Source organism: Parambassis ranga, chromosome 7 (assembly GCF_900634625.1).
Source record: "Parambassis ranga chromosome 7, fParRan2.1, whole genome shotgun sequence".
NCBI lineage: Eukaryota > Metazoa > Chordata > Actinopteri > Ambassidae > Parambassis > Parambassis ranga.
The window spans coordinates 17,438,966-17,459,466 of NC_041028.1; the positions used below are offsets into that span (position 1 = coordinate 17,438,966).

At 41.5% G+C, this 20,501-nt stretch overlaps 1 protein-coding gene across 1 annotated transcript; it reads right to left on the reverse strand.

Annotated features, from left to right (window-relative positions):
• Positions 1-731: 731 nt before the first annotated feature.
• Positions 732-19,433, reverse strand: pard6b (par-6 partitioning defective 6 homolog beta (C. elegans)). Its single transcript, XM_028410374.1, has 3 exons — positions 19,061-19,433; positions 17,526-17,748; positions 732-4,083 (listed from the first exon to the last, which is right to left on the reverse strand). The coding sequence occupies exons 1-3, from the start codon at positions 19,121-19,123 to the stop codon at positions 3,164-3,166; spliced, it is 1,206 nt and encodes a 401-aa protein (XP_028266175.1). The 5' UTR covers positions 19,124-19,433; the 3' UTR covers positions 732-3,163.
• Positions 19,434-20,501: the final 1,068 nt, after the last annotated feature.

Sequence of the window (20,501 nt, forward strand, 5' to 3'; positions counted from 1 at the left end):
GAAACACTTCCGGAGCAGTCCAGAAGATGGCGCTAAAAAACCATTTGAATGAACTTCAATTTCACAACAGACATTTCTGGTTCTCTAATAAAAGTTCCAAAGTTATTGCCAAATAATATATATAACTGGAAAAGGACATTTCCTGAAGAAAATGCAAGTTTAATTGCTGCAGCTGAAGCATTGCTTTGAATGCTGATGTGAAGGATTGTCAGCCTGTCACCATGGTAACAGCAGAGGAGACCTCAAAAACCATTCCAACTTTGAGAGCCTGGTGTGCGGAAACGATTCAGAATTAGAAAATTCTGAATACAAGTTTGATAGAGCAGCATCTAATGAGCGTTTTAAGACTAAAATGGAGTCTGTAGCTTGAAATTTGTAGGAGATACATTTGGCAGATGACCCTTGTTGAAGGGCTCTCTCATAGACTCCCATGTTAAAAATGACACCGAAATTGCTTAATATTTGAAAAACTATAATTTTTGGGAAAAAACTTGAAAAAAAAAAACCTACGGAAGAATAAAAAAGAAGAAGAGGGTGAAGAACAATAGTTTGATTGCCTAGCAACGGCAATCAAATCAAATTAAATAATATAATATATTCCAAATGAGATATATTTTATTTGAACTATAAAACAAATTAGGGTTTAAATAATTTGCAGATGATTACTCTGCAATTTACAGTAAACTCTACACCTCACAGCCCTTCACACACTCACAGCAACCAGACATAAATATTGCTACATATTAGTTTATTTTATCCAGCTCCTCCAATCAGCAGTCACATGTGTACATCTATTTATTCATACATCTCCAGTTGAATCTTAAAACATTTTTATTTATTGTGATAAAAATGTACATTATATATCGATATGAAAATACTGACAATCTTCATTACAAATCTATACCATAGGATTTATCTGGCAAGCAAAAATCATGTAAAAAAAAAAAACAAACATTTAGCCTGTTTTGAGGTTGTGCTAATAAGTTTCTCTCCCAAATAATAAAACTGACAATTCACAGTATGAAAACAATGCTTTGCACAGATCCTCTTATTGCTTTAGCCAGAAAAGTAAAAATCAGCTACTGAAATCATCTCTAATGGGCAATAAAATCTACTGTACCGTGAGATTTATGACCAAAACAACAACAATTGCAAATAAACATGTTATAAAAAATAAAGTCATAAAATGTGTATAAGAAAGAAAATATGCACACATCATGATTAGAGAATAAATAAAAAAAATGTTGCTGTAGTTACAATCCCAGTGTCCTGTAAAGGTAAAGTTAGAGAAATAAATTAATGATTTCTAAAAGTCTTCCATTCGGAGTACGATTCGTCACTGTGTTTAATGATGGGAATGGAATGCTGCACCATAAAGACAGTACCTTATACATGTAAGAGTGTGATGTCGGTGTTCCAGTCATAGATATTCATCGTGTAATAGGCTCATAAGACAATAAACAGAGCTGCAAATTAGTTAGCGTGATCTGCATGAATGTAGTTTGTTAGATGAAGCTAACAAACATGATTGAAAACGACCATGTGTGAGGTAAAGTCCATACTGAAGCCAGGGTTAGCACTTTAAACCGGAGAGCAAATGCTGAAAATCAATAAGGGAAATAATAGACCATCTGCTCTCACTTCGGAAAGGCCGTTAGTAGCAGCAGTGTGCAGTAGTGGTAATGGATATACAGTATGCTTCCAATAAATGTTATGGACCTGCTTCATGAGCAGGAAGCAAAACTGCCACAGAATTACCTCCGTGTGTGATCAGTTACATGAGTGGTGTAAACCCCATAAAAAGCTTCCCAAATGTCAGGCCAGGAGATCAGATTTGGGTTTAATATGTTAATCCTGTTTTTGTTGAGAAGTTCATTACAGCGATGGAACCAGGTCAGAGCCATGACAGTTCACAAGGCAGGCTGCCTCACCTTTATCAAATATAGAACACGAATCGGTAGTTTCAATATGACTCAATCAATTCATCTCACCAGAGCCACTCCTTTCAATTCACTGCTGTGTTACAGTTCAGTGTTACAGTTCAACCATTTAGTAGTGATTCTCAATGTAATTGTTGTGTTACATTCTATCATAGGAGTTTGATTTGATGAGAGAGTAATACAAAAAAGAAGAATACTGAAGAGGACACTTCATATGTAATTAAAATGTGATCAGAGATCAGATTTAGTGAGTCATGGTCCAGAAAGAACAGAGAGAGAGGAAACAAGACGGAAAAAAAAACACACATTCACATTTTTGTCATTTGTACACATGCAGCAGGGGAAATAGCCCTTGTCATGAAAAGAAGGAGTGCAATATGAAGAAAAAGAATTCTAAAAGTTGTTTTTTTTCCAAGGAAGCACATTTTCCAATTGGTCAAACTGAAACTGGACAGATACCTCTGAAGTATTATTAATAAAAGAACATGAAAATAACAAGTCAAACAACATGAAACATGGGCTTCATAGTAAAGGGCTTTTAAAAGTTGTCCTGAAGAATCAAAACCTTTTATCAGCAATTAATGCTTAAAAGCATCTTAGCCAGCATAAAAATTTTCAGACTTTCTTTTTTTTTTTGTTTGGGGTAGGGTGGGGGGTTTATCCTCAAGTAAAAACAGCAGTTATATTAGATAGCTTGCGCCTGATTGCTCTGACTCATACCCTTATTGTTGATCAGTTGTGTGCTGTAGTGGCCTGTGGAGTTGCAGTGTGGTGCAGTGGTCGGTGTCAGGGCAAATAACAACCAGAGATTGCTGATAAATTCTTGAAATCCTGCCTCAGAGCGTGTGTTAGTCCACCCATAGGTGTCTTCTCTCTGCCCTCTTTTGGAAGCTGAGTGAGGTGTGAGGTTAAAAACAAGTGCTGCTAGTGGTTCTGAAGTAAAAAAAGGAGAGTGTGTGTCTGTGTGTGTGTGTGGTGGGGTCACCATTATGGCACACATGCGTGATCATTGGCATGCAAAGGAGCAAAGCAAGGGCTGTAAATGTTAGGACGTACGATAATGTTTGAGATTTATATGTACACATATTTGTGCTTCTCAGGTTCAGTCGCTGTATGATGAACTGGATGTTCCCATGTTTGATTTGCTGGTCCATATCTTCCCCCACTCCTCCCCGCACGAGCATGCGTGGAGGTGTTTGTCTCTCTGGTCTCCAGTGTTAATTCTACAGTGTTATAACAGTTCCATCCTCCTCTAGATTTCGCCTATCCATTGCTCTGTCGGGGGACGGCGTGGTCAAAGTGGCATTGCTGTTGTTTAGTGATCCACTGGCAGGTAGGGTCCCGTTGGCGTTGATGGAAAGGGCGGAGGTGGCAGAAGTGGTGCGGAGGTTCAGGTGTGGCTCGTAGCGAGGCAGCGAGGGCATGCTGTAGTTGGAAGGGACACGTCTGATGGGTTCAGCCTCGCCTCCTGCCTCGATCACCAGGTCCTCATCGTCTTCGTCGCTCTCCAGCTCCCCAACAGGGAAGTTCTGGATAATGTGTGATGGCATCGAGGCCGCGGCGCTACCCCCACCATGAGGTGCGTAACCGTAGTAGCTGGCGCCACTGTCCGAAGAGCGTCCTGAACTCCCTGAGGCCGCTCCTCCTCCTCCACTGCGAACTACATTGTTCCGCTGGTTGGCAGGCTTGACAGTGATGATGAGGTTATGGCTGTTGGCGATCATCATGTCTGTCACCTGATCCAGAGACTTTCCAGCCACTTCGATGCCGTTTACCTCAAGCACCTCATCGTTGACCGCCAGTAGGCCGGTGCTCTCGGCCAGCCCGCCAGGAACCATACGGGAGATGAAGATGCCTGGAACCTTTTCTAGGCCCTGTTGAGTGACCCGGACACTGGAGCCATCACGGATATAGAATCCCAGAGGTTTTTCTTGGCCGTGTTTGTACAAGCGAACGCGTCTGTGCGTTTCTGGAAGGATGTCCACGTCGATGATGGAGGATACAGGGCGGAAGTCTCTAGGGAGGCTGATGATCACCGGCGGTTTTTTCCTGTTCGTGTCAGGCCGCAGAAGAACTGCCGAAAGCACAGTGTTTTTCTTCCTGGTCAGCGAGTCGGTGCCAAATGTCGAGTAATCAGCTTCCTCTGCAAAATGAAAGACAAAGGAAGTTAAAAAATGAGAAGTGAAGAAGAGGAAGATAAAGATGTTGCAGGAAAGGAGAGGAAGAGAAAAAACAAAAGTACGTTTACAAAAGCTGGTTAATTTTCCATTGATGTCACACTGGGCTCATTACACATCAAACTGTTATTCAGACTGACATGCTGTTGCATCATTTAGTTTAGGAGAATGAATAATCTCTCGCTCTCAGCCTGAGGCATCGCTGCAGGGTGTCTGTGCTGAACACACAAACGACGCAGATCCCCACAGCTCCCCTCAGGTCGTACTGATGCAAAATGCTAGAGCTGATAACTGGGCGCTCACTCCAGCTCTTAGTCCTCCATCAGCACTTTATGATATGCAGCTACCCACAAATTAGCCTACATATGCTTCATACTGCCATGCAGGTGCATATGGTGCATTATAGATTTAATGAGCATATGGTTCGTGCCATAAATATGCTTATTTGCTTCTTTTGCCAAGAGTTAGAGATATTATTATCTCAAGTTAGCTCAGCATGAAGAAAAGAAACAGAAGAAAACAGCCGTTTAAAAGTGGACTCCCTTTGATTTTTAATATATTTTTGTTTAATGGTGTTAAAATGACAAGCTGTGGTTTAATGGCAGCTATGTGACAGGGCAGTGACTGCTTTAAGTCCTGCTGCTTGATACTCATAAAAAGTACGAAGCGATGGACACTTCTCACCTTCAATGGTTGCTATCTTGGCTATGTAGCAGAAGGTGAGGTGCCACCCGACCATTTCAAACTCACGAAATTAACTGTAGAAACAACTAACACCTTGCTGCAGTTATCATATACCAGCGTTGTTTTTCTGCTATAATTTAATGTGGAAACGGGTGTAGCTAGATGATATCAGTGTCTCTATCCACCCTTACAAGTTAATCTACACCTTTCTGATTTGACACGACTTGAAAGAGGTCAAATGTGAAGCAAAGAACATTATCACATTTTAACTGCATGAGTCAAACCTTGTACTTTGTTGTATGCACTCTGAGAAAGGAGTGTGTGCATTGTATAGCTACCAGTGGTGGAGGAAGTACTGAAGCTTGGTACGTAAGTAAAAGTACAAATAACTAGCAAAATATATACTTAACTAAAAGTAGAAGTGCTACATCAACAATCCTACTAAGTAAAAGTTTTAACCACACACAATGACTTATCAAAAGGTGGTGGCAGGCAAGGAATGCACTGGTATATCTACTTTTTTGGGCCCTCTAACATGTCTTTAAAATACGCCTACGGGTGGCTCAGTTCAGTGGAGGCTCTGCATCCATAAGGTTAGCTGCAAAGGACAGGAAGCAAGTGACAGTCCTATAAAGCATATATACAGAAAAATATACTTAATTACAGTAAGAAAGTACAAATATTTTGCTACATTCCACCTCTGATAGCTACTATAGACTTTAACCCAACATGGCTGATAGTAAAGCAGAGCTGACGGAAAAACTGAACCTTGGCTCTCGAATAGCTAACCAGCATAATATTAGCAGCTAAACATTAACATACTTTCAAATTTCATACTGTTACTGCACGTCTTCATTGCTGGTGTTATTTTTAATCTCTTCTAGTCTCTAACTTTTTCATCTTTTCCAATTTCCTGGTGTTTTGACAGCACTTTGTAAACTCTGTTTTTAGATGAAAGTGCTCTATAAATAAAGCCCTGAACACTTCTCCCCCCCCCCGCACATTGTTCTACCCTCTGAGTGTGTATGTGAGTAATCTGGGAACATATCCACTCAGGTGGCAGATAATGAGTCTGGCTCTCAGGTTCTGACAGGTACGCACCCCGACACTCCCCTCTCCATCCCCAAAACCAAAACAAAGGATCGATTGTCTCGAGAAAGAGCGACAGTCTCATGTTTCAGTTCCCATGAGGCACAAGTTTAGTGTATACACACTTATTATATCTTTGTCAGCCCTGACATTATCAGCCATGAGGAAGAAGTAAAGCAACAATAGATGAAAATGCAAAAGTTTTATTATCCAACCCATGTTCCTGTTAACTCTAAAGGGAAGTGTTACACTACAAAAGGCCGTGCAGGTGCTTGAAAAGCACTCGCACACACACACTTTGCCCTCCGTTGCCGACAAGAGCTGTTCTTGCAGTGCATTCATGCATGGGAGGAAGTGAAGATCCACATCTCATTTCACTCTTTCTAGACTTCTTTTCATCTAAATCATCCCTCCATCTGCAGCAGCATGAAAAGAAACACCTGACAATATTGTTGAGGGGAGAGAATGTGACGGTCCCTCAAGGCCACACACACACACAGCTGCAGAGAGATGCTGTCCAAGTGTCAAATGCTGTACACTGTCCTGCAAGCATCTGTAAACAACATATGCAGCATCGCCAAGTAAGCACAAGCAAGCATTAATTTATAAGCACACACAAACACGCACAGGCACACACACTAGGAGGTTTGACTCTGCTTAGTGATGATGCCAGAGCCCTAATGAACAGCAGATACTCAATACCCTGAAAAAAACCATAGTTACATTCTAGCTCATCAAAGGACACAGGCAAAGCTCTCAGTCTAATTGGCTTTCAAAGCCTATAGGCAAGTCACTATTTAAACACACTGTTCCTCATTTGTTCGAATGACCTTATTTTGTTTCCACTTTTTTATGAACACACTAAACAGGAGAATAACAATAGCCCAGCAATACTACAAACAATATTCCTGTTGATATAAAATGTGTAGACCTGTAGAAGAATTAGGCTTAAACCCATTTGCCCATTGCCTTATCCAGGCAATCTAGAGGTAACTTTCTGTTTGTCTTTTTAACACTTTTATGAACACTTTTATTCCCTCTGTGTTTGGTAAACACTTCACTGTGGTATGCTGCAGTCAGAGTACATGCAGGTATGCAACTGATTTGGCTAATGATTAACAATCAGAGGTATATAGAGAAAGAGACAGAAGTGAGCTGCTGCTGAAACTCTAATGGAAACATTTACAACTCAACAACACAGGTAAATGAGGACGTTGTGAAGTCCAGCCAGGGTTCACTCCTGCAACTAAACAGTCTATCTTTCCAACTTTACTACTTTCGTTTTAAACCTGCATAGAAAAGCTCCAATCTTGCTGCATTTGGTTTTCAATTCCATGATCTGGAAATTCATTTTTATGTTTAATGCCTTTTAACAACTAAGACAAATGTGAAACTATATTCTGTATCATCTGATCCGATCTGATGCCGACATCCCACACTCACGACAGAGCAGTAAATGTCACACTATAATGCTGTTGCAGGACAGACATGGTGCCAAAGACATCAGCTGTATGGGTGTGGGCTCCAAATATCCTCTGTTGACTGCTGCCAAAGCCCAAAAAAGCTATTTGAGAAAGTCTTAGTCACATTTTCCATGATGTACGACAATAAAAGATGCAAAATGATACTAGCCAGGCATGCGTACATTTGCACCTTTTAGAAATATAAAAGCCTCCACAGACATGCCTACAATTACACATGAAAGGACTACAAACTAAGATGCCCTTCAGGGAATGTGTACTTCAAGTTAGGGGCACTATTTTTATTTCATATTTAGTACCCCAGGTTTACTTAAGTGCACTACTGAATTGGTGAACTGTATTATGAGCTTAAAGTAAGTCTCTCTCCTACTCAGACCATGACACATAATACCCCTGCCAAAACGTTTTCATACTTCCGATATAATACACAAACTGAATAAAAGATGTGATGAGCAGCGCTGTACTTGAACAGGTTAGGTATTCCAGCTATGCTGTGGCTGCTTTGATTTCCCACACTGTGAATGGAGTCAGTGAATAGCTAAGGAAGCAAAGCAGTGGAGGAGAAAATGACAACCCAGCAACACATGGTCACAAGTGAGGACACACGCAGTGATGCTTAGTCACTCCCCTCTGTAGTATGTAGCACACACACACACACACACACACACACACACACACGAGGTGAACAACTAATGCATCTCCGTCTTGACACTGAAAGGACTGTGACATCTCTGCCCAAGGAGAGGAAACCACTTGTGTGAAGTGGCACGCATTGCTTGAACACACATTTCCCCCCAGTGCTCTATTCTTCGCACTCTCTAGATGCATCCTGCTCCAACTTTGGACTCTGGCTACTAAAAGAGCCAGTGTTAATGGCGCAGAATAAGTGGGATGGGCTGGCATTCAGAGCACGCCATAGCCATTGGCACAACTTATCCTCATTGACACCAATGAGTATAAAAGAAATGTACTCGTATTACAGCCACTTCTTCGGTACCTACTACATACCTGGTTACACCGTACTACAATAATGAAGATACAAGATGACTCTTCCCTCAGCGCATAATGATCCCTGACGACAAGGATGACACCAACAATCCATTACTTCCTGGTGCTGGTTGTCCTGGGTGCCGCGTCAGGGAAACCTGATACTGTGTCTAGGTGACATAACAAGACCAGGAAAGAGCTACGCAGTCCTAACCATAGCTATTATCATTACTTTACTTTATTTTACTTTACATTACTACTGCATTTATAACTATTGCCTCCATGTTTTAATTACTGATCCAGCTGGTAAATAGTGATGCAAAGAATTTAAACATAGGGACAAGGTCAAGTTTACCCCTGTGTCATATCACCTCTCCTTTTTGACTGTTTGACAACTGAGGACTTATTAAATTACATATAGTATTTTTTAGTGCAATCAAAAAAAGCACAAAAGAGCACCAGCTAAAAGCAAAAGGTCGGTTTCTAATTGTTTATGATGAATGACAACTCCTGTCCATGGACCCAGTTTACATTCTCTAAACATGACACGTCTCAAGGACCAGATAACAAAAAACACAATGCAAAAGATGAGCAGTTGAAGGCTGGCGTGTTCTGGAAACAGTCAGGTTTGTTGATGACAAGCCTGGATGTTAACCACAGAGCCTGTGCCACGATGTTCCTGACACGGAACGATACAAGAACAGGAGGGAGGCGGGGGGTGTGTGTGTGTCAGTGAGAACTTGTGTAAATGAGGAGAAAGAAAAAAGCTGGTGTGATGCAAAACAAAAAGAAAGGAGCGACAGAATTAGAACTGAAGACAGAGAGAGATACAGAGAGATAGATAAAAAAAAGAAAAGAATAAAAAATACTTTCAAAGGAGTGAATTCCCGGAGGGTTGCTATTCTTGGTGTGGTGAGCATACCTCCCTGGCACAGCCCAGATAAAAGTGCCTTAATGCTGCTGATAAGAGAAGGAGAGAGAAATGGAAGGAGAGAGGTCAAAGAGAGAGTGCTGAGAGAAAAGGAGGGAGTATAATACAAGACTGAAGTACCACAGTGTACTGATATGAGTGAGGCATTAGGGAAAGGAAGTCACTGTGGAGACATGCAGAGGTGTGAGCAAAGGAAAGAAGCCTTGGTGTGTAATTAAGCTGACAATTTGAGGAATTACGTATTAAATCTATTATTCAAAAGACTTTGGTCATGAACATTAGCCCGCTCCTAGACCTCCTCATATAATCTCAGCCATGAATTCTTCATCACACTCATCAGTCCTGCTTTATTACCCCGGTTTGACAGAAACCATTTATCAAAAACACCAAACTAAAATCTACACTGTGGAGGTTTTAATTTAGCAGAATGCAGTGTACAATAAATACAGCTTATTAATGTGCATAATGCATTTTATTTGCCAGTCTACACTCATGTACAGCACCTGTTCTCTGTGCTTCTGTCTTGCCACTGCAGTATGATGCAAGTCCATCAATTTATTTTGTGCTGACAAAAACACATCTCCCTTCCCGCAATGCCTCCATTACCTTCACTCAATCTGTCACTTATGAGCTGTTTTTGTCTCCACCCTTGTCTCATGTATTCTTCTCAAGGTTACCATTTTTAAAGCCAAAACTACTTGAAAATCAGCCTCAGCTCACAGTCAGTCCCTTTGTAGAAGTATAGCCTGGTAGACGAACAAGACCAGGTCCTGAACTGGTTACAGTAGGAATACAGTTCAGAGTAGCTAGGAGCAGGAATGTGTCTTGGGCTGAGGCTGGATTTCATCTTGGGACAGGGCAGGTAAGGTGACAGGGAAAGGTTGTTTGGGGAAGTTGGTTTCAGTGCTGGGTTACAGGAACAAGTCTGAGATGAGGTGTCAAGATCTGGGTCCGATAAACCCAGGCTTATGTGCAGCCCTCGCCTCAAGATGGAAAGGGGGGAAGGAGGCACTGGGAAGGAAGGAGAAGAGGAGCAGTTGCGTAGTCTAGGAGGACTAGGAGACACCAATTCTGGCCTTACAACCCTGTCACTCTTAGCTTCTGGGTCTTTCCTGCTTTCAGCATCAGACTCTGAAAGACAACACGGCCAACCCTGGCCTGCAGTTAGATCTGTCGACGCAGACAGACTTTTTCTTTCTGCCAAGACAGCTAGCTAATGAAAAGCAGTTTACTGACACGAAACATTGGAGAAATAGTAAATGATAAAACACCTATCTTCTACCTTGGCAAGCCACAATACAGTATCCTGGCTTATTTCAAACACTTCCAATGTACATATGGACTTGTTGTTTTAAGATATGCTAAAAATGTGAACCTGCCCTTTACTATCAGTCTTTAACTGCTTTGTAAAAGTGCAAAGACTCTGAAAAGTAAATAAAGCACAAACAGTGACAGTAGTTAAGCAACTGTGTGTAAGCGCTGCATGTTGGAGCCTGCGGACTGTGGAGCGCAGCTGGCCAGGGTAAATATGCTGGAATGGTTTTCTGAAAGAAATTCACAGATAAGCATATCAGTTATCATGCCTCACATCAATATTGCTGCAGTGTTGAGTCCAGGGAACAGAAGGAATGCATTTTAATTAAAAACAAAACAAAACAAACCATCCGATTGCTTACAAAATGAAAAAAGATAACGTCTTTTAGAGTATATGATGATTTTCATCTGTGACAGTGTACATACACATTTTTTAGCAGTAATCACCCATCCCATCACTGTGTGCAGTGTCTTATATCCTTTTACAAGTGTTTTGCCAATAAAACCTGGGTTTTACAATGCAGCATGAGACACTGTGACTATCAACCCTGAATGAACAATATTCCAGCCCTGCTACAATGGTGACATTTGGGATTTGTGGCTGAGAAGGCACGGAGTCACTACATTTACAGATAGAGTTGCTTTAGACAGAGGGCTCTCATCTGAGCATTATGTCTGCAGCCAACAAGCACCTGCGACTACTGCAGACTCATTGAACCCAGAGAGTAAACGCTGATTGTATCTTTCCCCATTGTAGACAAAAAAAAGATATTAGTGGATCTACTTGTGTTTTTTTATCCCAGTGAAATGGGACTTTAGAAATCAGCTCAAATCTCCAAACAGTATGAGGGATTTACCTTTAATAGCATGTGTGTGAGAAGCTGTTGTCCCTCTTTCCATCACACTGCCATGTTTCTTGCTTTTCAGTGCTGCCAGTTTTCCTGATGCCTCATCCTCACCCTTCCCTTCACCTCACTGCATCTTATTCAATAGTGATGTCTTTCATATTTCTCATGCAGTCATTTTTTTCAGAGCTTTGCCCTTGTTTCCTTCCCACCCCTCTATACAGTCATCTTCATTATCCAGCTCTGAGCTAAGGATTTCTTACAGCACAGAAGCTGGACTCCCACTGTCTCCCCATACTCTTCCTTCCACACAAGCTTCCCTCCATCTTCTCACAGCATGCATAAAAAGTGCCTTTAGGTGGTGTTCAAAGGGTAGTAAGAAAGCTTTTGGTTTCTTTGGTTTCTTTCTCTCTCTCGTCTCTTGCTCCCCTTGCCATCCTGCACTACTCTCTTTCTCTCCATCTAGACCCCTTGTTGATTGAGCCATGCTGTGGAGCCCAGGGTCCAGTCTGGCCTGCTGTCCTGTTTAATCTAGTCAGCAGACGTGATCAGAAGCTGGCCACATTCCACCCAAAATGCCCCCCGCCCCTTCCCCTCCTCTTCCTCTCTTTATTTCTTTCTCACTCTCTCCACCCTCCCCAGCTCGGGCCTCACTCTGCATTCCTCCCTCACTGATACTATTCCCACTATCCTGCTTTCTGCCTCACTCACTCTCTACCTCTTGTTGCATTCCTATCGCACTTACACTACCTCCCTCTCGTCTCCCCACATCTCTAATTACATGCCTTTCCTGAACAATGCCTTATACATTACTCCCTCTTTAGTAGTGTTTACTCTCTGTCCCTTTCATCCCTCCATCCCTCTTATTAGGCCTAAGATATGTTGCTCCTCCACACATTCCTCCTCCAGTGCTATGAATCCACAGTTCCCTCACTCATTACTTATAGCATCCTAGGGAATAATTCATGATCTGTGGAACAAATTAAGATCCAAAGCAGGGGTGTCTGATTTCTATTATTTTCACAGACTGTGAAACTTCTGAAGATCTTTCCTGTGCTGCTTGGAGAGATGACATCCTTTACACCTGCCAGGATTCCTCTCTCATGCTTCAATCCTTTCATCTCAATCCAATATTAACAATATTATCATGATAGAATTTTCTGGGGAAAAGCTTCTTTGTAATATGCATTTCATGAAGGCGGGTGTTACCTACCAACTACCAAGGTCTAAATAGGTCCAGTTGAAACATCTGTCATGTAGGCTTGTGCAAAATCGTATCGTGTGCAATTAATCGTCAGAAAAACTGTCACCGATTAATATTTGCCACTTATCGATTACGGCGATTAGTGCCTCGTCATGATGACGCATTTTTGTGTGCGACGTACTCTCACCATCAACCGCACACAATAACAATAATAAGTTAAATGATGCGGAGCAGCACGTTCCTAACATAAGTTCAACGTCTGTCACCATAAGCCAGAGCACGAAGAAAGCCGAAGAAAGCGTGATGAGGACACAACGCCGGCTACAGCTGTATATAGTGCTGCGACATGCATTAGGTGACGCGTGGAGCGTTGGTTGTTGCCATAGAAACTGGATTCTTGCTCGTATCAAAGGAATGAACTCCGATCTTTATTTACGGACTCCAACATAGGAAAACATTACAACAGCAAAGTCTCCTCCAGCAGATATTGGAAAGAATTCCACTCAGCCGAGAATCCGCGGTACGTTTAGTCATTGTGCTCCTTACGACCAAACTAAGCACTGGAAGAACGCAGAAAGGCAGGTTGATTTGCACAGACACACATTTAAATGTGATATTGTCCGGTTAGTTTGTTTGTTTGTTTTTTCTGCTGCTGATCTGCAGTATTAATGAAAACATGCACTAGTGTGGGACATATTCCACAGGTTCATTCCACAGACACATTTCTTAACTTGAAATAATCACTGATGTGACTTTTCTGAACTTATTTGTCCTGTTTAATTTTAATGTTGACATGCTGCACTGCTCTGTGACCTGAAGATAAGAACATTTGGTTGGTGACTAATCACTAAGAACGAATGAATGAAGGAGTTATCTTGACTGCTGATTTGTCGGTATCATGCTAGAACACTGTGCTGATTTAGAGTCAAAAACACAGTTTTTCAGTGCAATTGTAATCAATTAATCGTCAAATTAATCGTTATCGGCTAAATGCCGCAATTAATCGCGATTAATTTTTTTGCCAATATTGCCCAACCCTACTGTCATGGGAGGGTAAGGTCTTATTTGCCCGTCATCTCCTCTTTAGCACTGCAGTAGTAGCAAGAACTAATAGTTAGCATTTTCTTTTTTATGGATGGTAGTATTCAGCATTAAGGTTCATGACAAGAAGACAGAAACAATTAAAACATTTTTTAGATTATCTACACAATTATGTGTATCCTTAATATGACCTAATACGACCATGATCCATATTCTATATTAAAATATCACAGTACTTGTCAATACTGTATATTTTAACATATCTGCACTGCATAAAAATGTCCATTTTATTTCAACTGCTTTTTTGTCAATCTAAACTTCTAAGCCTCTTTCACATGTCACATCCATACTCCATGTGTGTCACTATGTACCCAACAGTACAGTGGAACTCTGTAGTGTAGGTCAAGGTGCGCGTACTCTCACAGTGTATTCCCTTTTCTCAGTCTGAATGACTCATACACTAGTTACCAATTACTAAGGCAGTCCCTGCTGGGTTAAGCAGATACAAGCATTCCTGTTCCTCTCTGTACCTTTTCCCCCTCCACCTCACTACTAAGAGGTAGGAGGGCTGAAACTGCATGAGCAGTGAGCAACATCACAAAACAAATACACGCCCTGAGAGAGACTGCTTGAAAGGCTGCTGATGACAACCTGGGATATACTTTTAAATTGTGTGTACAAACACAAAGGACGTTCTGGGTGACTGATACATGCAAACAAGGCGTCAAAGCCTGGAAACGTCTTTTCTGATAGCGTTGCTTACAGCCAACCAAACATAAACCTGGGCGTATCGCACCGCCGCCAGTTGGCTTGGCTCAGAAACTGTACCTCAAATGCAGTATTTATTTTGAATAGAAGTTCATACACCAACATAACTAACTGCATTTCACATTCACACTATTGGTGCTAAACCATTCATAATGCACAGCTGCCATCATAATATACTCTGTTGGTAAAGTTTTAGATTTCCTATTCAAAGACCGAAGACAAAAACATTATGACTAACAACAAATAGAAACACGATGTCTCTGACCAGCATAAGTAACACAGCAAACATTCTTGTGAGAAAAAAAGCATGACCATATCATATCATATTAAACAGAAACTAGAATCAACATTAGTCAGTGGTTTTGCCTTCAGCAGCTGAGTAATGGCTGTAACATTCTCCTCTTACACCAGGTAGTTTAATAACTCTTGATTAATAAACCACAATGTCCTGCTTTGCCTGTGTCTATTTATTGATTCTGAATCAGATGGTTTGTATAAGGTTTCTGTTACATAAACAACTCTGACAGCATCAGAACATGTCTCAATAGCAATTTTAACTGCAGCAGTAGTGCTCCCAGCATGCTTTGCAACTCCCATCAGCCTTTAAGAGACCCCAGCACTGTTAATCCAGGCCTCTTCAGTGGTGCCATGACAACCAGTAAACAGTGGACACCTCACTGCCTGCTCAACGGTCAGTGGGGTGTTAGGGGAAACCCAGAGCTGCTGAGCTGCTGTATTGGTGTGCACTGAAGCCATTGTAGCCAGCGGACTCTGTGCCAGTCATTTTTAAAAATGAGTCCACTGGTCTACACACAGGCATAAACCCTGTTTCTCAGCAGTGAACAATAAGACCTTAATGGCTGGTCAGTGATGTAGCGTCAACGCGGACGCAACAACAATGTAGGCATTATCCAACAAGCAGACCATAACAGCACAACAACATACACTCACAGCCTTACATTCATCATTTCATCCAGAGGCTTAGTGAATGAACATAGCCCACAGAGCACCTAACATAAGCTACATTTAGCCTGTATCCAGACAAATAAAATGTAGTGCCAAAAATAACCTTCATGACAGACATGAACTGTGCAGAGACTGGACACTTTTTATTAAAAACATGCACATCAAACTGAGACGGTCCTGGAAAGGTCTGCGTACAATCACTGAAAGTGTGCTATTTTTTATTAAGTCCAAATAAATTTTCCAGACCAGTGTAATAAGATTCCTATTCCATGAAGACCGAGATGAAGAGAACTTTGGCTCACACTGCTGCTTTGTCTGAAGTCCTGCTCTTATGCAATAATGACTAATCTCATCACGTCCAAATAATGACCAGCTAAGACATTTACATAATAACTTAGTTATAGTCTCAAAGGACATAGTAGCAGTCTAATGTGACTGTAAGACTGATGTACTGAACTAAAAACAAACCGCTTTAGTGGCATAACCTTAAAAACTCAAGCTGTGACCCCATGACCCACAGCTATGCTTTCTGTTGCTGATAAGAGTTTGGAACTGACCCACCTTTATGAGTGCTTGTGGAATGAGTCTTAAATCCCTAGAATGATCGTTTTAAGTCTCCTTGTCTTGGAGCTTATTTTGTGTGTTTTTGGTTGGATGACTTAATCAGGTCTATGGCCAACACAAGCTCAGGATTTTCACACTTTAAAAAGAACGTAAATAATAACCACACTAGTCTTCTACCATTGGCATGTCCTAAAAAGGCAGATACTAACATGTGGCCTAATGGGACTAAAGGTGTGAGTTAAGAGTACCACTCTTAACATGTGTGTTTTAAGTTAAGCATCATTTAGTCTGATGGTCATATGTGCAGATACGACCAAGAGAAGAAAACGAGGTCATCAGCTTGTCATCAGTGAAACAACAGTCACATTCTGAAGATGTCTTAGATAAACAAGCAGGCTTAAGCTTTCAGTGCTGACAAGGTTTGAAGTTCAGCCCAACTATAGAGCACAAGGTTTAATAACTGGTGTCTGCAGATGTAAATTACCTACAAGCTGTCAATTTGCTGCATCCGCACACTGCAGAGCCTTTTAAGCTGGGACCAACTGGTGCTCATCAGTACGGTTGAAGGGGGGGGGGGGGTTGACAAATCAGGAGGGAAACCATGGTCTGGGGCCAACAAGGTCTGTCGGGGGTTGTGGCTCTAGTAAAGTGTGTGCGCTGTTTTAATTCTAGCTCCTTTCTGTGTGTGTGCTCGATGTGTCTTGCCTGCATGTTGTTTTCCTGTGGTTTTTCATGTGTGTGTTTGAGCAGCAGTGAACACAGCGTGGGGCTTGTGTCTGGAGCGTGTAATTGAAACACAGTCCCATGCAGCGCTACACAGTGACCCCACTAATCTCCTCCTGACAAAGTGGCTTAGCTTCTATAGGGTCATATGGCACAGTGAGACAGCTTAAACACAACAGAGCGCATGGCCCAGCCTGCCCCGGGCCAGCAGACCCTGAGGTCTCCTCCCCACATGCAACAGGTCATTAGTAAGAATGTATTTAAAAAGCAAATAAGAAATTGCATTATAAATGTATACTCTGACAGAACTATGTTAATGAAAAAACGTCCTCCCTTAGAGAAGCCATCTGTCAATCATACAGTAATAAGAAGCCAATTAGTAGAATAATTACTGGTAACAAGTAAGAAACAATGAGAGTACGGCATAATACACTCTTTGTTAAAAATGACCCTCATTTATATAGCAATCATTTAAGTAAAACACTCTCCCATATGACTGCGCTGCTACAATACAAGAAATCCTAATTACATAAGGTCCCACTTGGCAGGTTGATAAATAGGGTTCGAAAACAAGAGCTTGAGAACAGGGGGGTTAGTAGTTAGTAGTATGTGTGTGGAAAATACTGAAAAAATGTAGACAGAATATCACCTATAACAAGAAAGGTACGGTGATATGTATAAAAACTCTTTTCTGGATCATCTGGATGAAGTACACAGAACTTGCACAATGTATTGTTCAAAGCTAGAAAGAGAACCTCGCTTGTATTTCCACTAAAAAATTAAAACAGTGCCGACCTGCCGATGCGCTTACCTTTTCTCTGCAAGAACAGCCTGAGTAGAGGGTTGGCTGTGGAGATGGCTTTGTGGTAGTTGTCGTCATTGTTAATGGGCAGAAGGTCTCCGTGCACATCAGCATACCCCACCAACAGCTCCACATTGGGGATGCGATGAACGTGTTGCAGGAGGCCATAGAACTCATCAAAGCGGCCCGGCTTCGACCGATCCAGAGAGAACCGACGAAACTCTGCACCAAACTGGGATGGGGCAGACAGATGTTCACATAAATACACACAAATAAACAAAGGCCATCGGCTTGCAACACATATCTCTTTATAACTATGACTACTAGCCATTGTTCTGGTAGCCTGGATATTATCAAAAGCTGGGTAGTCTGTATGTAAGAGTCTATCATCCGGGCTAACACACCACATGTCATAAATAATTAACGCAGACTTTGTGATGTGCACATCTCTGTGTTTGTGGTCCAGTCAATACTGAATGGCTGCCTTACAGGGCGTTTGCCATGCAAGCTATAAAAAGATCATGTGTGTTATGAGCGGAGATGCATTCATACGCAACATATTGCTGGGTTATGAGTAATGAGTGTGGTCAAAATGGATCAATGGCTGCAGATGCCTAATCTTTAGGCAACTGTGTAGCTGAGACGGAGCACAATGTCCCATTGGTTGGTGTTGATGAGAAGTAGCAGTTGTTGTGGTTACTGTTGCCCAGGGCTGACAAAAGATGATCTAGATAGAAATTCACTGCCAGCCTTGACAGTTGTTATCTTAGTGCAGAATACAATTATATTAATTAAAGGTTGGGGTAAAAAGGAAAGATAAAGACCCTTACACCAGGAGACTGTGTGTCCTGGACTGTTCAGTCTGGAACAAATAACTATTTTATCTGTGTAAAGTGGTTAGATAAAAAAAAGTGTGCGTGTCAACACATGCAAATTATTCTAAGAGCTCGTTTTGTGCAGTAAAATGTACCCTGAGGGCCGCATTCCTGAATGTGTGTATGTGATCAGGCCAAAGGCAGGAAGCGGAAGGAGCCACCAGCCTGTCGCAGGCCGAGTGACACCTGTACACACACGGGGAAATAATACAAAAAGAAGGCAACTATACCCGTCCGACGTGGGATAAACTTTGGTAAACTTCCCGTGAGGATATGTTGAATTGAAAACATGACCCAAACTTATAGTCAATATTTGGTAAATGAGCAGAGGGAGCGGTGGAGGAGGCTGTGACAGGTGACACTGCGCCGTCAGCTGACAAAACCTCCACCTTCAAACTTACCAGCTAGCCGTGAAACTTACAAAATACAACTACGCCACAGTTAATATAAAAGACTTCAATATGGTAAAGCTTGCTAATAACAAGGTAAACACTGTAAAGACACGCATCAGTTAGCTAGTAAAGCTTTAGCTCGTGAATCCGTGTCATTTGTGCGACATCATAACCCGCTATCAAGCCACTTAGCAGGCTAAATTAGCAAGAGTAATCAGCAGAGAGTTGGGGCTACAGACACAGCGGGTAAAACTGAAACATAAGTCTCCATATGCACCTTGCTCTTCACCTCCACGGCACTCAGAGAACGGCTGCTCGGCACTCGGTGATTTTTGTTCATGTTTCGCTAGCAGCGGGACCGCCGCCAAAGCAGCCACACTGAGTCGCCCTGCTGCTGCTGCTGCTGCTGCTGCCGCCGCCGTGTATCCAAAAACAGCACCGTGCGCCCACCGGGTGATTCCTCACAGTCTGTCCCGCCACTTCTCGCCGTCCGTCGGTTTTTAGTGGTCTCTCCAAAGAATGTGAAGACGGCTGTCAACCAGCCCAGCTCAGCTAATAAACTTATCTCCCGTCATACTTGACGCTGCCAGTAACAACACTACTGTGTTCTGTCTGGTTTACCTCTGCCTGGATCTCTCTCTCCCTCTCTCTCTCTCCCTGTGCCTGGAGAGCTGAGGACACGACACTTCAAAATAAAAGTCAGTCCTGGTTTTTCAAAATAAGAGTCATTCTCTAGCCATAATCAAATGCAAACAAATGTTAAAAAAACATCAAAATTCCAAATTAAAATGATAAATATTAATTTCAAACTTTTTTTAAAGATTCAACCTTAGTTTCTGTTTTGCAAAACCTTTTATTAGATTTCATATAAAATTATAGATTTTAATCCTTTACAGTTTCATTTAAAAAATAATAATTGCTATCCTTAGTACTTAGTGGCAGTCTATCTAGTTCTTAGTGATTTAAATATCAGTTATTTTTCTTTATAGAAACATTTAACAAAAATAAAAGAGGAGTGTCTCTGCCACCAAATGTGCCTCGTACTTATATCGATGAGCTTTCCGTATTAAGTTTGGAAAATTTGTATGAAAATTTAAAAATTCTAATGTCACTAGATTCCTAAATTTCCCTTTACAACTGTCCCTGAACAACTTATATTGCTACAGTTGTGGCCTACAATGAATGAAATGTTGTATGCTATAACATAGAAAGAACACGTAAAACATTCCGAAGACAGGCTGCACATTGTTTCTTATGGTATAGTGACATCTTCTGGTTAAAAGTCATACGAGCCTACAGCTGCTGGCTGGCTGCCCAGTGTCTGCAGGCACTTAGAGCTGAATGTCTCTCCCATACACAGTATATAAACTACCTGGCATACTGTACAATATTGTTTACAAAAGTCAGTCAAGTTCAAGGTTTTTTCATAAGCTATAGAACAAATAAGGACCACTTGCCAAAAAGTGAATAAAGTAAAACATGCATGTATGTCATACTAGAATATCTCATGTAGTCAATACTATATTGTGCTGTCATAAGAAAAGAAAAAAATAATTATTCTTTTTTTATTATGAACTCTGATGCTTTTGTTCAAGCTCAAAGCAGCTTACTTGCTTTTAAAAACCTCCCATTGTGTTTAAAATGTGGCATGTTTATATACACTACAGTAACTAGAATGACAGGAAAGACCTGAGTGTGCAAGCTCTTTAGTTTAGTGA